The following is an 18132-nucleotide window of genomic DNA, read 5'->3' as shown; positions in this document are numbered from 1 at the left end:
ATATTATATTTGTGACATTTTAATAGTTTCCATCTGTTACGTTAATAAATTGATATTTAATTTTACCATTATATTCATATTCTATCCATCCGAAATATAAGCTTAAATTATCAATATTTGATCATGAAATGCTGGTCTTTGTGGTAGTTGTGACTTACACATTGACAGAGTACACTTTTAACCACATACTTATTTCGCTTCACTATAGATGTACATATAATGATTTTTGGCAGTACTACATAAAATCATTTTCTGACCTTATTTGAATTTGTAAAATTGAAACCAATGCGTAGAAAGTAATGTAATTTTCAAAATTTTAGTACCTTTTTGGTTATGAATAACATATTCAAAGCTCATTTTGATTCGTGAGTATGAAAAATACGGCAAATATAACTTTAAGTTACAGGAAAAATCTAAAGTGTATACAGGAAAAATATAAAGTTTCTACAGGAATTGTTATGCCTTTCGTACCCAATATTTATAAGAAATATATGTAATATACATCTGCCTTTTCGTATCATTTTATCCATACAGGAACAAAGAATGCGGCCAAAGCTTAGTGTAGCAATTCGCAACCTCAAGCAAACCATGTCCAATATCCTACAAATCATGCAGAAGAAAGTCAAAAGGGTAACGATTAGTCCATCATTATTTCTTGTTTTTGTAGTAAAACGCTAAGTTTAGACGAATATTCGTCAATATAATGATAAATATAACATGAAAAAATGCTGGTAAAATTATTAAAAGCTGACATTTTCGACATTTCCTGTTATCTTTCTTGCAGTCAACACTTTAATGCACTTCATACAGACAACGGACCACATCGACAATCATTTGAAGAATAAAGAGAATAGACCAGGAACATTTGCTCACTATTGATATATTTTTGGCCAATTCTGAAGCATTTAAATATTTTCACAGAAAATACATTTGTATAATGAATGTTTTAAAATTTCAACATAATAATTGCTTTTAATATTCCACCCTGTTCATTCCACTTCAGGTAAGCGATCGGTTTATGAACATTCATTCCGATGCACGTAGTGACATCTCGGAGGTGAAACATCAGCTAAAGTTTATACATGATGAGAACAACAAAGCTTATGGTGAGTAACACAATACCATCACACAATACACATCCCCTTGGCTGTCATTTATACTGGTACTTTACATACAGTGTGCTCGTCATAGACACATAGGACAGATTATCTCCTAAACAATAGTCACATCTGCTGTTTGTAAACATTAGTGTGAAATTCAAATTCGGGGCGATCCAGCACATAACTGGAGGTTAATGTGAGAATTATTCAAGGTCCATGTGATATTGACATTTAACACATCTATTTACAAACGTAATACTGATTCAACAGCAGATGAACAGGGTTCAGGTTTTTGTTTTAATATCGTTTTATTTAAAATTTTGAAATAATAGAATATACAACAGTTGAAAACCATTTTGACGTAATAAGTCGGTACCATAGTTCTATCAACAATTAAAGCATTAATTAAACATGTGTATATCTTTAGACAGCCCATGTTACGTTAATAAAAGATCACATTATTTAACTAAATCTATTTCTTACTATATTTTAAAATCAATGATGAACTTAAGACTTTTATTATCAAAGACTTTCTGAATATTATATCCAACCATGTTATTAAAGGATTTTGTGAAATTACAAATAACGCAAAGAAATGTTGATTTCAGGAAAACAATTGCCCTATATTAAGATATATTCAGAACTGTTTTTGGATTGTAACGTATTGAAGTAGACTTTCCCCGTTATTACATTCACATATACATTACCCCATATACATAACGTACTTTTAAAATGGATTTACATTCACGTCAGTTGACAAACGTTTATCTTATATGGAATTAAATAGATCTATGAATAAAATATGGATATAATTACGCAGATGAGGAATATATTTGTAATAGTGAATTAATGACGAAGACCATTTTGTGTTGGGGTAGGCAATCTTGGCAGTAAGAGTGAGCTCCCTTACCCTGTAATTACCTATATTTGTGAATTTGTGAATACTATATTGAATACTACCGTCTTCATTAAGGTAGTCCGAACGATAGCACTACTACTTCATATGATGTCAGTCTATATCGGAACACCACATACATAATTAAAAACCTTTAGTATGTATTGTTAAAAACGACACACGAAGTCACCATGTAACACTGAAGATCTGGTACAATATGTTCTTCTTTGTTACAATATCATAGACATTTCATTACACTATGTATCGGTAATAGGTTGGTCAGGCACAACATTCTAGGATACTCTTATATCCTGAACATTGAGTGTTTCTGCAATTACAGAGGGTTTTCAGGGGATTTGGACTCGGGTTCTATTTTCCATCAACTACATGATAAATTTTGTAAATAGTTTTTTTTTGTGTATGTTTATGAACTTTTAATTCCAGATTTAAAAAACAATATATATATATATATATATTACCCGCGTATTACAAATCCACATTACACACAAAACAAGTAGTTAATAATACCTTAATGATACTCTTAAAGTTACGTCATCTTTAAGAATCCTGTTGGGTTTTTTTCCACACAGATGCATTGCTTGACGTCACACAGCTCGTGCGTTTCGTCCACCTCAGGGCCTATGAGAAGAGGGTGGCACCTGTCTCCATGAGCGTTCCACCAAATATATATTTTGAAGATTTTAGCCGCCATGTTATGGTCGCTGATCAAGCCCAAAGCCGGGCAAAATCCATGCACACGATGTTAGAGCAGCTTAAAAGGTAACCCCGTCGATAAATCAGTAAGAACCAGTCTAATCGACCACCTCTGTATACAGATAGCATGCAATAATTATAGTTTTCTTTATTCATTGGTAATCTTAAGAAACACGCTTTTTCTGTCCTAATTTGTTAAACAAAATTTGTCGCAGGATTATCGCTGATTTTAACATTTCGATACAAATTGTTAAACTAACTGACTTATAGTATATATAGTGATAGAACATGCCACTTGAGTGAACAGATGTCATTATCGAAGGATTGCGACGGATCCAAACTCGTTCTATTTCAATATATATTTGTCAAATGATCTGAATTTTATAGTACACGAATTGTTGATTCAAAATCTACAAAAGAATTAAGTCTGTGTTGCATTATCTCTCAAATATTCCAATAGAGCAGATTTATACAAACGGCTGTAAAGTACATGAAGGACATAATCTGTTGTAGTAATATGGAGCACAGTTAATAGTCCCGGAAACATCTTTTACATTGTTATATTTCTATAAATAGTATTCACTGGACAAGAATCTGTCATTACGTAATATACAATAGTAAAGCAATCAGTACACACGTTGAGAGGTTAATGTTCAGGAATAGATGTGTTAACCTTCATATAAATAGGCATTGTCTATTATACAAATCTTTCTTGGGCCACTGTGCACTAGTTCATAATACAGGGTGTTTCATAAAACATGTCCCGACTTTAAACTTAAACTATCATAATTTCTTCATAACAAACTTTCACGAATTATGGATACTACCGTTTGTTGGAATACAATCATTTACAGCCAGGATTTCATAACAAAACATTATGACGTCATTAATGACCTCATTTAAAACAATGATATATTGGATTTTGTCAAGGTACATTCGGACACACATGTAAATTATTGTGGTAAAAAGAATTATATTACGATGGATCAGAGGTAAATTTTGGGCCAATAAATGTACCTAAATGTTACTCAGAAACAAAACAAATATTGTTTTTACATCAGTATTACAGTTTGCATCTTTTGCAAAAAATATTTGCAGAATAAAGGCAAAATTCAGGCAAATTATAACTAATGTCCAGATGACGATATTCATGACGTTATTTTCCTAAACATTTCGTATTCCGTCAGTACTTCCACATTATTAATTATGTATGTTTGTCGTCCATTCCAGTCGCTGTATGGCCCAGGAAAGGGAGTACGACGTCATATTTAAGAGCTTTAAGAGCAGAGATGCCCGGGCACTTTTTATAGATATTGCCCGGTATAGACGTAAGATTGAAACCAGACTTTACGGGCAGATCCGTGGTGACGTCAGACAACGGATACATACGTACACGGTAAAACAACAATAATACCCATAATGATAACAACAATAACAACTATTGTCTTACACAGGATAAAAATAATATATTAATAATATAATAATATCTTAAAACGTCATACAGGTCCAAATGTGTATTTGTGCATGCAATTCATTTGATGTTCGATAACATGAGAAAAGTTTTCGGTCTTTTATTGGAAATTTACATATGTTGTATTTCGTGTTACAGCGCTACCTTAACGGTGTTACCGACAAGTACCTTGATGCCAGGAACTACTCCTTCACAGCTAATAAGGAAATCAGGGCCGTCCAACGGGATGTACAGGTACAGAGACATTGTTAGAGTTACTTCCCTTTGTATTTTCTTCGACGTTTATGTGGCAAATTGTGATGAAGTTAAAGTTGTATGGTCTGTGACTTGTTGTATTTGCGGCATAGAAAAAGTATTAACAGTGTTCTACATATTTTCTCCGCTTTTCTAAGTTTTAAACTTTCGATATTTACCCATTGTTGTAAAGTTCGTATTCGCAAAGTTATTAAACAATTAAATTAAAATATTGATTTTTAACATGTACACGTTAAATATGACTCGGAAGAATCCGAACTGTTCCGATCTATTCAGATCTGTACGGGTATTGGCGATATATTTTGACCACGCGATACGGTTCGGGAGGTTCCAATCTATACGGGTATGCCGAAATAAAACTTTAAAGCATACGTTTTACGGTATGCCTTTCTATACTAATCCAAAAGGTAACAAATTAGGAATGATCTTTAAGAAGTGATATCCAAGAAGTACTTTTTATATAGCCCAAAATCACATTTATAATTACGATTGCAGAAGCGTACATGTTGTGTTTCACGTTGAATATTATATTACACCACTAGTAACGTAATTTTATTTATTCACAGAGAAACATAGCGTTACGTAACGCCTACATTGAAAGACGACCGCCGACTGATGAAGTCCTATTTCAGACGTCGGCCCCCATCACTAACATGGACGAAGTAGAACAGTTAGCCACAGCTACCTATCAGAGATCCAGGCAACTAAGTCGTACAGTAGAGGCTATAGCCAGGTCAGACAGGTGTCACATGAGGAAAACTTACAAACTATCCTCAGTATAAAATATGTTCTATATATAGCTATGTATACTTAAGAATGCATTAGTTGTAGTTGTTATTAGACAAACTTACTTTAGATGTTTCTAATATGTACGAAACTTATCATACATTTTAAGAACGCTCATATTGATATTTGCATTTTTTTCTTATACTTGTAATCATAATTTATAAAATACATTAAGACTTGCAAGCCAATGAAATTGAATAGGATTTAAACTTACGTTACATCTACAGCTCTGTGATAGAATTGTGCTACATGATTAGAGGCCACCTCCCTATCATATTTGACCTTAAAAACTGTTATTTACAGAGCAATCATCCCTATACTTCAAAAGGGAAAACAATACATAGCTGACAGGCGAGAATCCGGAAGCAACGTTCGTTTACAGTTGATGGCCATTATAGGCAGGTTGGCCAATGCCATGGCGGTATGTGATTTTAAAAATGTCATCCTGACTTACACCTCACACTCGTTAGATTTTAAAATAGTTTTAATTTACAATACGATGTATTTATAGAAATATATTTATGTGATGTTTACGGTAATATTAACGCCACTTTGCTTCATTCCATTACAACACATTGCGTCATAATTGTACTTGTCATTTATGTGTATAAATCCGCCTTATTGGAATATTTGAGAGATAATCCAATCCAATCTTAATTCTTATGTAGATTTCATCAAAACATTCGCGTACGGTCTACTATTTCTAACATTTAAACTGAGATAATTTGACACACATAAATTGTAAAATTGTTAAGATTTTACCAATGCGGGAACGGGTACAAATGATATGACCTTAATCACAGAGGGATATGTTGTTTATTGGTTGCTTAATACCATTTGAAGAAAATAGCAACACGCACACACACAAACCGCATTTAGCAAACCCAAAACAAATATATTTTAAGGGATAGTTTCAATCGTTCGAACATTTTTAAATTCATAATTCTCATTAGGAAAACATTAACCTGTTTTACATCTTATTCATTCACATCCGTTCACAAATGTTTATATAACTATCTGTAATAATAAGGGGAGACGACACTTATATAAAATATACAGAAGGGAGATAAATGTAGATACCAATAGTTTGTCTTTAACCTTTGAATAGTTTTCATTAAGAAAAATTGTAAGCTAAGGCATTTCATTAAGATGAGGAATACAAATGAATCTGGAATTTCAAAAAAGTGTCTTTAATGATAATTAGAATGTAGTGTGGGTTCCTAATTTGCATTGATTTCCGTTGGTAGAAACTTGACCAACGAATGGACGAGCTAAGGTTACTACTGGGTGACGAGGCTGTCCTCCGTGAGCGCTGTGAAGACTTGGTGGCGGGATCTGGAGATGGCGATGACGAGGATTCGGTGATCGACTGTGAACAATACATCGTGATAACAGGAAGTGGTGGAGAGGAATTGATGACTACACGCAGGACGACTCCTAAAACACCACCTCTTGTCACATCGTCAAAATCATCACCGACATCAAAACCTCCATCAGTGTCTTCCACTAAAACTACAATGCTTACCGAGACCCCGCGGACTAAAATTTCGACGACCGACCACCCGGCATCTACAACAACCCTTCGTCCTACAACAATGACGCCTCTCTCAATGTCCACAACTACAACAACTCCCCACTCTACAACAACCGCGTCCCCACCCACAACAGTGACGAAAACATCACGACCCACATCAACATCGACACCTACTACAACGACAACTCTGCCAGTAACTACTTCAACAACTACAACAACAAGTACACCTTCAACTGTGCCACCAACTACTACACCTTCAACTACTACAACAACTACACCGACAACAACTACAACACCTACAACTACTACTACAACAACAACTACTACACCAACAACTACAACAACACCCACAACTACTACAACTACTACAACACCTACAACTACTACAACACCTACAACTACTACAACTACTACAACACCTACAACTACTACAACACACAACACACACAACACCACAACAACAACAACTACACCCACAACAACTACACTACAACACACCACCACAACAACTACAACTACACCCACAACACTACAACTACACCACAACACTACAACTACACCCACAACAACTACAACTACACACACATCAACAACACCTGCAACAACAACCTTCAACTACAACATCAACAACACCTACAACTACAACAACACCTATAAAAACAACAACTACACCGCCTCCGACCCCCGATGACTTTGATACGACGACTGATGATGACGATATCGTCATCAGCGGAGATGATGATTTTATTTTTGCAGTCCCAGACAAGCCGACCGCTTCCGTCCTTCTAAGTACGACATCTTTGACCACCAGCCCTTCACCCTTAACCACTACTACAAATGTCCCCACGACTTTGGCGAGTAAGCCCACAACCGTACCTCCACCCACCACAACTACGGCGGTGTCTACCACAGAAACCATAGAAATCGGCAGTGGCAACGACAATATCGGGGATGTTTTAGAGGAAGCGGAAGAGAAGACAGACGACAGCGGTGGATGGGGCGGTTGGTGGTACGGTGATGATCCATACGCCGGGATCGATCGCAACTTATTTAGTAAGTATATGGATTGGCCAATTAATAGTACAATAGATATAATGTCCTAAATGTACTTTCCGATTTAGTTTGATTTTTTCAAGATAAATCTGTTTGGTATTCTACTATCTAAGGACTTTTTCACAGAGATTGAAATGGGTTACGTTTCCGAAAGTCTTATGTGCATGAAGGTAAAACTGTGTCACTGTAAATGATTTCCGCGAACTCTGATCTACACGAAATTAATGCTAAGAAAATAAGCTGTCCTGTAATATTTTGAAACACGCTTGAATTCGAGTAAAGTATTTTGATAGATGTAAACAGGGTTGGTGTAGGGCCCAAAGTGTATTAATAACCTACATATTTAACATTCATTTGATTGAAAATTGTCACATTTCGGTTGAAAAGGGTTGTGGAATCTTTAAATGTGTATTTTTATATATTTTAATTAACGTCCGTTGTAATGATAGAATAAATAAGCTTACAGACACAATTTTGAGGCAGAAATTCCTTCGCCTGTAAATCGAAAATATTTACCGAATACTTGTCAGACAATGATTAAATTAACTCCATATTTGCCGTTCATAGTCAGTACCTTATGATGATCTAAGATGGAAACATAGAAGCATAATTAACGAAGATAATACTATATTGTAGATGATAAGTTACAGAAGAGAGCAGAAGAAGAACGAGAGATATCTGATCGATTGATGGCTAGGTCGATTCCAATCGACCGCAGACACGACAGTAAGTCAAACTAGTTCCTTTTCCAATCCATCGGACAAAACTAGGGTGGCCAATTGTTGTAAGGTATTATAAAACTACATTTTCAATATTTTGGATCCGATAGTCGAATTCGAAATCTAACGTGGGAGGTGGGTGGGGAGAGAGGGGAGCTGACATTGATCGGTGTTTGTCTTTGGCAATCCGGCATTGCCAAACCTTCCAAAGCATAGGTATCGGAATAGAACCAATTCAAAAACATTAAGCTTGGAAACAAAATGAAGTTTCGTCATAACTAATGTAATAGCACTTCATTTGTTACTATTACGAAAAGTTTTATATTTTTTAGATTGGCAACGGTAACTTGATTTTCTTCAGTACCTGTAAGCAGGTTTTATTGTTACCGGGAGCGATGTATATTTACTTTGACTTGTCTATGACATTTGAAAAGTTTTGTGCTAGATTAATATTTGAAATACAAAAGTTTGGTCACAGAAGTATGGGTCATCAGAGAAGCTGAGATCACACTCCCAAACAGCGTGGTTTGATATACCATGAAATTGTGTAATTTAAACTTCATTTAATTGATTGGTTCCCCTATCTTGTAATTGTGTCACCAAAGTTTACTTCCATTCCAGTAATGGCAGAGAGATGGGACACCGTCACTGGTAATGTAGACATCCTGAGATATTTCGTGAACAATGCTTCGGAGGTGAATTCAATGTGGATGGCCACCAGTCCCGAGATCGAATCCACTCATAAAAAGATAGAGAAATTAAGCGCCAAGATTAACGCAAATGATCAGAAGATTCGGGATAGGCTTGAGAAAGCAAGAGTCGTAGCGGAGACCCAGCTACAGAAGGCTCAGGGAAACCAAAACGGACAGGAACCTTCCCGCCAGCAAGTGAAGATGATGACAGATCTGTTGTCTAAAGGTGCTTATAGCTGATGTTTACTTGATCTCATTTGTTCTTGCTTTGTTAACGTTTAATACTTATAAATGGTTTATTTTGACATTTCATTTTTTTATTTAATTAATTAATTTTATAATGAAATTTAATTAATAAAAGGTTGATTTTCTGTAGGTACTGAATTTTGAATATTATTGTTCCATTGATTTCATAGAAACGGTGACGTTTTGGTAGTTTCTTTCATTGCTCTGTTATGATAATGCAAGACATACGTATAAAGTAGAACTATTATCAGCTGGTGATATTGCACACGCCTTTAAGGTATAACTAGAAGAAATCGTTAAATTGAATTATTGATGAAGTCGTCATGTAATGACACATCCCGTTTTGTTTTTGGATTATTTGTCATGAATTAATTATCACAGCATTTCGATAATAGAAACATTAACCTTTTACAGTGGACACTGTCCGATCGAATATGCGTCAGATCAAGGAGATAGCCAGTAATCCTGGTGGTCAGCCCTGCTTGACCGTACAAAAGGAGGCCATTACCCTCCGTAACAGCATAGCCGTCCTCCGGGAAAAGATCGATAGGGCCCGTGCTATCACGTCAGCATTACCTGTATGTATATCAGTCATGTAATGTGTAACGTCATTGTACCAAAATTGATACTGTACCCAAATTGATACCCTAATTGAAAAAATACCTTAAACATTTGTGTTGTTAAAGTTTACCTCATTTCTCAGTGGTGATACCAAAGATGCATCATTTATTGATAATTACGCTTCGTTTTACGTAGCTATTTCTGTTATTTTCTCTGAAAGATAACTTTGATATTGATAACTCTGTCTGAAACGTGTTAATCCCTATAAATGTGGCCGTGCAACAATTACTATTTGTACCATAATAGTGTTTTTTTCAAAGCGTAAGGCCTCCTCAAAGAAAATTTTCTTAAATAATGAAATTTAAGATATAAACACTTAACAGAAATAGATAAAATATAGTTGCCACACATTATTTTTTTATTTATTTAGTCATGTTCAAATTGCTCTTTGTATAGCGTTATTTCTCCATCTTAATTTTTACTAAAACTGTTACTAGATTCAAGTATTTTGTAACTTGATTGATTCATAATTATGTTTGTAGTTTTTTACATTGAAATTTTTTACAATCATTAAAAATAATTGATAGTGGTCTTTTGACATATACACCACATTGGAACTATATAAGCTTAGGTGAATGCCACAGAAAACTGATTTTAAATCATTGAAATATCACACAAGTCATTACGTGGTGTTACAGGGTACCAAATTAGCACAGGTACTGTTGCGAAAACACTTGTACAATTTTTACAGTAAAATGTATAACTGTATTTAGTATAACTTGTTATAATAAACGCAACTGCGTTTCTTTTATAAAGTAAAATCACAAATATCTATATAAATTGATTTTTCTATAATGTATTTATATATTTTTTCTTGCTGGGTATCAATTTGGGTACACATCATGTGACAAAGCTAGAAATTTCCAGACATGATATTAATCGTTCTAACAATAAAAATAAGCACTGTAATAAGAAAAACAAAGCATCAAAATAAAATTTGTATGCTCTTTTTGAAAACAAAACAGAAAAAAAATGAAGCATACCAAACAACAAATGTCATATAAGAGAAATCTACGTGTATTGGTATCAATTTGGGTACAATGACGTTAGAGTTTAAAGTTCACGGATGGGTTATTTCCCCCTAAAGTTGTGTGTGTATTTAAATCCACGAATCCTTAACCTTGTACGTTAGAACATAAAGAGCTATGGGAATATGTGAACCATGAAGTTTGAATTCAGGAAAGAGAAACCCACGAATTCTAAACACCACCGGAATATTAAACAAATCATACATACTTTAGAACATAAAGAGTTAAAGGAATATGGAGAACCTCGAAATATTGATCACGCTATAGAGTAATACACCAAAACCATTCGTTGGAGCTCATTTTCTATCATTACATTGAAAAAAAATAAAGTGTTGCGGATTTTGTGACAGGATTTAGAACTAAGGGAACTTGTTCTGATCCGTCAAATGTTTAGATAAATGTTGTTGGAAATAAGATCACTGATTATAGTACGGTTGAAAAAGACATCATGCTATTTTTTCGATTGTAATTTCTTTATTTAAGTTTTCAGTAGATATCAATTTTGATATTCTTTTAAAAAAGTAGACATGTTACTTCAAATTATCAACGACAGTTATTGACATATTTTTGTCTAGAATTAATAGTTATCGGTGTTTATTGAAATAAGGGATGATGTTTTCAGCTGTCAGCGGATGTCAATTGAAAGAAAGGATACATACTATTTCAATCAAACGGATGTCCTCATTATTAGTACCGCGCCCTAACCTTTATTCTATATAGGTAATGCTAGCTGTTGAAAACGGACACGAGTACACAGCTAAGATGTCATCATCAGTCGAGCCCCAGTCACCCATGGCGTCACTACAAGTCTGTATTAAGCCTGAGAGGTCAGCGATGACGGTGGCCAGTTTCCATGGAAATGGAACCGTGAGTAGCAGATTAAGCCAATTACTTATTACCCCACATTTCCTCAGTCTCAAAGCGTAGGATTTCCTCTTCATGTCATTGGTTTTCATAACCAGGTTTTCACGGCAGTAGAACTAGAAAAAAATCGATAATTAGTGATTTAGATAAATGTAATGCATGATTCAAAGTGCGAAAAAAAATAATTACTGGAAAATTTCTATATTGAATTTTTGAAATAAAACTGAATTTCTAATTAGCATTTGTTCTGAGAAAACTAACTGATAAAGAGTATAATTACATGTAATGATAGACGTGCAATGTTTATTTACTCGCATCCTTAAAACTAATGTTTTAAAAACAATTATTTCTCAAGTTTATCTGGTATTTCTAACGTTTATCAGGTAATACTTTTATGTTTATCTAGTGTTTTTATGTTCATCTGGCATTTTTATGTTTATCTGGTATTTTTTTTATGTTTTTCTTGTGTTTTTATGTTTATTTGGTATTTCTTACGTTTAACTGGTATTTTTTATGTTTACTTGGTATTTCTTATGTTTATCTGGCATTTTTTTATGTTTACTTGGTATTTCTTATGTTTATCTGGTATTTTTTTATGTTTATTCGGTATTTCTTATGTATATCTTGTATTTTTTATGTTTTTTTTGTATTTCTTATGTTTATCTGGTATTTTTACATTTATCTGGTATTTCTTATGTTTATCTGGTATTTTTTATGTTTATTTGGTATTTTTATGTTCATCTGGTATTTCTTATATTTATCTGATATTTTTTATGTTTATCTGGTATTTTTTTATGTTTATTTTGTATTTCTTATGTTTATCTGGTATTTTTATGTTTATCTGGTATTTTTATGTTTATCTGGTATTTCTTATGTTGATTTGGTATTTCTTATGTTGATCTGGTATTTTTATGTTTATCTGGTATTTTTATGTTTATCTGGTATATCTAATGTTTATCTGTTATTTTTTATATTAAAAATCGACCTCTTTTGTTTTACGTAGAATTTTCAAAATCTGTTTTAGACATTTGGGATACGACCAAATCGTTCACATTACGGCTTGGAATTACCTGTGTCAATATATGTGTAATTGATTCGTGTCATGTATGACTTATTTTGGTTTCGCTTTAACCTAAATGTCCGCATAATACGTACATTTTGATAGTGATTTACATGATAATCATACATAACTAACTCGTTTTTAATTTATTACGATATTTGGTTTCGCTATAGTAATTCAGGTGATTTGTACTTGTATAATGTTTATTTTATATACATGTTTGGTGTTTTATTCTTTCTTTATCAGACATGTTTATTCTTGTATATTAAGGTGGCCTATGACATAGAGATTGTGGACAGTGCTCCCGTTGTCTCTGTGACTGGAAGTGACGGGGAAGTGTATGGTACTATCCAATCATCCGTTACTATGGAAACCTCGAATTGGTACAATTTGCATATAACTAGGTATGGATCTTATATATATTATTTAATTAAATAAACAATATATAATTTATTATACAATATCAATCTCACGTCTTACATATCGTATGAGATAGTTCATAATTGTTTTTTGGTAAAATAATTTCTATTCAAAACCAGCAATCCATGGATTTGTTTATCTATTTAATATAAATAAAAAAATAAACATAAAATAATGCGCTCAACTAATTTGTTTGTGTGTGTGTGTATTTAAACATTTAATATTATAGAAAGAAGATACAGATTAGATATAATTAGCATCTCTATTGTCCCTCTAGTGTATCTATATATCTATATGTGATTATTGTTTATGGTTTCATAAACATTCGTGACTGTCCTTTATAAGTAATTGTGTTTTTTTGTGTATCTTGATAAAGGGGCAGATCGCTTCGAAAATTCGACAATAGTTTGTTCACACTGTTTGAATTACTTCGTTGTCCCATATTTATTACTTTAAATAATTTGTATACAACATACATGCCTTTATAAGGATCCAGTGTTTTTTGGAGTACAACCGTTGATATTACTTCTTTGTCCTATATTTTAAGTAATTTGTATGTGCATGTCTTTAGAAGGATGCTGTTTTATCTGGAAAACAATCGTTGATATTATTTCTTTGACCCATTCTGTAACGTCTATCACCAGGACTGGCCACACGATTGAGATGAGGACAACCAAACTCGGTAATGACACGGGGTCTACATTAGAGGCGACAGCCTTCCCAACCATGGAGGCTCTACAGAGGAGTCCAACAACTGTCCAGATCAGCGGTTCGCCCGACCAGGTAAATCGCACACTCTGTCAGAAATATTAAGCTTTATTATTTTAAAAAAGCGGTCGGTCTCTGTATCAAGAGCTACATGGGACAGCTGTCGGACTCCCCAAATAAGTTTAAATCCTTACATGTCCTTATACTTCTATAATAATACTTATAACGCAGATGTACCATCAAAACAAATATGAATATAACTATACGTGATATAATCATATGAATTTTGAAACAAATACAGAATATTTATATACATTTACCTGTTGGGTTTCTGCATTGAATAAAAACACGATCTTGTCTACGCAAAGGTAGTGACGATTTATTGAAACTTTTACTGCAATCGTACTTATTTTACTGCAAACATATTATTTTACTGCAATCGTACTTATTTTACTGCAAACGTACCTATTTTACTGCAAACGTACCTATTTTATCGCAAACGTACTTATTTTACTGCAAACATTATTTTACTGCAATCGTACGTATTTTACTTACTATTTTATTGTAAACGTACTTATTTTAATGCAAATGACCTATTTTACTGCAAACGTACCTATTTTACTGCAAACGTACTTTTTTTACTGCAAACCAACCTAAATTACTGCAAACGTACTTATATTGTTGTAAACGTACTTATTTGTCTGCACACGAACTTATTTTACTGCACACGAACTTATTTTAATGCACAAAAACTTTTTTTGTGCAAACGTACTTATGTTACTGTAAACTACTTATTTCACTGCAAATGTACTTATTTAAGCGTAAACGCGATCTTGAACAGGTAAATGCAATGCTGAATTTGCACAATTATAAATTACATGTACATATCTATAGCGCAATTATATTTTCGCTTGGCATTTCTCGCACGAAAAGCACTAAAATCATATCACCGCTGAAATGTGTCCGTTCAAAGTTTTATCAACACAATTCGTACTTATCTGATCTTTAGAGTCGGTTTCACTTTCTCACTAATATTGCTGTAGCCTCTTCTGGTCTACGTGCAATAAGCCAAAGCCTGGCTTTAACCATTTTAAACATACATACGTTGCTTTAAGTATCATATACCGTACAAGGCGTGGCTCAGACAACATCAGTATCACCTATAAATATGATTATACTGTCAGTCGTGGTAATGAAACATTTTATCTCTATATGGAATATATGTCATAAACGTGATTACGGTCAGCGTGCAGACGATAATAGGAGCAGTACAGTTTAGCTCATAATAAAGGCAATGGGTTACGTTATACAATTGTTATAGAAAACAAACAACAGAGACTCATCAATATATTCTACAGAAGATACACGGGATTTCAATCACATGGCTGCTTCTCAGTCATATAAAACAATTACATAACCGTTTAAGCGAAAATTTAATGGCAACTGATTTCTATAAAAAGTTGAGGGGGTTAGAAAAAGTCTGAATCACATAACTGTATAGCTGCTAACATTCACGGGTCCTTCCAAATTTGCGAAAATTAATAACTCGCGAGATATATTACATGATCGTTATACATATCAGAGCCTGTCCCGTGGATAACGAATTCAAAAGCTAGAAATAGGATTCGCAAAAATGACCCAGCAAAAAAAAAAAAAAAAAAAAAAAAACCCTCAGTGAATCGCAAAGTTTTACACCAGCGAAATTTAACAACTATACATTATGTCTTTTAGACCTTTAATTTGTATTTCGTATTTTTTCTTTAGTGGAAATACATGTAGTCCAAAGTTTTCGCAAGATCCCCAGACGGTGCGACTGATAGACGATAGATCGTGCTATAAATACGTCGAAAGCCTCATATAGTGACATCCGGAACTGCAATAATCTTCGTTTTGTCGCGTCAAAATCGCGTGAAAACAATAGATTTCTTGTCGAAAATGACTTCGTGAATATTGAAACACTTTTTCAAACCTCGTTTTATCAGATCACCGTCGACAGTTGTTAATGGAGAGAAGCTTAATGAGTGTTATGCTACTTGTAAAAGGGAAATAATACACGGATTTAAGTTCACCAAATCATCCTTTTTCAGAGCTAAACGATAAAACACAGTAATAGAAGGTGTAACTAAATACTTTTTGATATAATAGTGTTCAATATATCAAACTCAGTCAATAACTTTATAATATTTCATTTTGTGTAGGCGTAATGGGTAAATGTATTCCACATAACAGAGATACTGATGATAAGGCATTGGTAGATATTACTCGTCTGTGTGAGTTTTAAAACGTGAAAGCCGGAATATTCTTGAAAAACCATCAGTCAATTAAGTTAAAAAAAACTACTTCCAGTATAAAATATGTTTCTAGCGGTGTGGATAATCCAGTTTTCGCTCAAGGAAAAACATCACGAAAGTTAATGCTTAGCAGTTTTTCTAGGACATCGCCCTCCCCAAACACCTCAACTCAATATGTTAAATTATTACCCGGTACGTGTAATGATGTACAGAAGCCCTAGGGTCGATACAGTGTCATCCTAAATATTTATATATATATATATCATTGTTTCACAGACCTAGAAGAAAACCTTCGATAATTGTGTTCTTTGTTTCTCTAATCGTGTTAATATGAACTGAACCTAAAGACGTCATACGAGTGTTGGGTGTGACAAACACAAATTATAAAAGGAGTGGAAAACAACTTAACGTATAGAAAAGGCACAGTGATTTATTTCTTTGAATAATAAGATTACAAGTTCATATTTAGTCAATGAAAATTTCGAAATTATAAACATGTCTTTGGCATAACTAGATAGAGTTATAAAAATGATGCAAATAAGGAGAGGAAGAGAAATGATACAGATTCCTCGTAAGTGTGGAACATAAAGCTATTCCGAATTTGCTTGTTACAACGCTTTGTGCCCTTGGAGTAGTTAATGAGTATGGCATCATAGTTTTCAAAAACAAACGCGTTGAGTTTAGCTCACTAACTAATGACGTCATAATGGATACATACCCGCAAGCACGAAAACTCTGTGAAACGGAAAGACGGAATAAAAAGTATAGACATTCTGTAATCGCTTACTACGACAACGACAATGGCGACGGCCATCTAATATTTCACACAAGGCACAACTAGGTCTTCAATGTTTACATTTTAAAAAAAGTGACAGCCACATGTCCTTACGGTGTTAACACGCTAGAATTAAGTGGCGCTTTCAAGTCTGTTACTCTGATCCAATCATCTCATACAGAAGTGAATAGCTAATTTGAAAGATTTACTATCCTGTTAAACACTTCATATCATGTATTGAATTCCGCATCACAGGGTGACCGAAATATTCAAACCAATACGCTCTCGATTATCTCCTCCTAACAAAAAAGAATTTAACATGTTTAGATGGATTTTCTATCTTCACATATTGTCCAACCAAAACATTAATTTTTGCAAAACTGTTGCTTCCTAAATACCCAACAAGCAGGCATCGAAGTATTAATCTCTCTATGAAATATTCTGCCCAAATTAGTATTTGCAGACATATATTTTTTTCCCTGCAGTCCCTATAGAGCGTCAATATCGGAGTCCTTTTTCAATTTAATTATTTTGTTTTGAGAGTAAATCTATATTTCAGGGTAGTACCGATGTTTTTGGATGCATAGGGAGCGTGATCGTGAACGGACAAGCTGTAGGATTAGCCAGAATGAGCAATATCTCACAACCCGTGCGGACCTGTATAGCTGGCTGGTAAACAATCAACACATAAAAACGGAATGAAACATTTCTATGAACTAGTTCATGTGAAAATGTGTTTTGGATGCACTGAGTTTCATCCCTGGTTCCGTATTCTAATCTCATATTTTAACTTTATTTGGCTTCAATTAAATTTAGTACCTTCAAAATCAAAATGGCGTATATAAGTTGGTAAGTTATCTTTATATGAAGATGCTGTTCCGAGAAGAATTTTATTTTGGT

General features: G+C 33.8%; 1 protein-coding gene across 1 annotated transcript in view; it reads left to right on the top strand.

The window, feature by feature from the left end:
* The window catches only part of LOC138334327 (uncharacterized), a 42298-nt gene that overhangs the window by 10010 nt on the left and 14156 nt on the right, over window positions 1–18132 (top strand). The window contains exons 3-18 of the mRNA XM_069282976.1: window positions 535–630; window positions 1004–1106; window positions 2586–2775; window positions 3940–4105; window positions 4319–4414; window positions 5002–5168; window positions 5525–5642; window positions 6469–7187; window positions 7357–7808; window positions 8445–8534; window positions 9149–9445; window positions 9880–10043; window positions 11835–11981; window positions 13309–13442; window positions 14103–14241; window positions 17792–17904. Coding sequence (XP_069139077.1) covers window positions 535–630; window positions 1004–1106; window positions 2586–2775; window positions 3940–4105; window positions 4319–4414; window positions 5002–5168; window positions 5525–5642; window positions 6469–7187; window positions 7357–7808; window positions 8445–8534; window positions 9149–9445; window positions 9880–10043; window positions 11835–11981; window positions 13309–13442; window positions 14103–14241; window positions 17792–17904 — 3191 coding nt within the window. The remainder of the gene's footprint in view (window positions 1–534; window positions 631–1003; window positions 1107–2585; window positions 2776–3939; window positions 4106–4318; window positions 4415–5001; window positions 5169–5524; window positions 5643–6468; window positions 7188–7356; window positions 7809–8444; window positions 8535–9148; window positions 9446–9879; window positions 10044–11834; window positions 11982–13308; window positions 13443–14102; window positions 14242–17791; window positions 17905–18132) is intronic.

The sequence above is a fragment of the Argopecten irradians genome, chromosome 11 (genome assembly GCF_041381155.1).
Source record: "Argopecten irradians isolate NY chromosome 11, Ai_NY, whole genome shotgun sequence".
NCBI classification, from domain to species: Eukaryota; Metazoa; Mollusca; class Bivalvia; order Pectinida; family Pectinidae; genus Argopecten; species Argopecten irradians.
The sequence above is the reverse complement of the archived record's forward strand: the minus strand, read 5'-3'. Positions and strand labels throughout refer to the sequence as shown.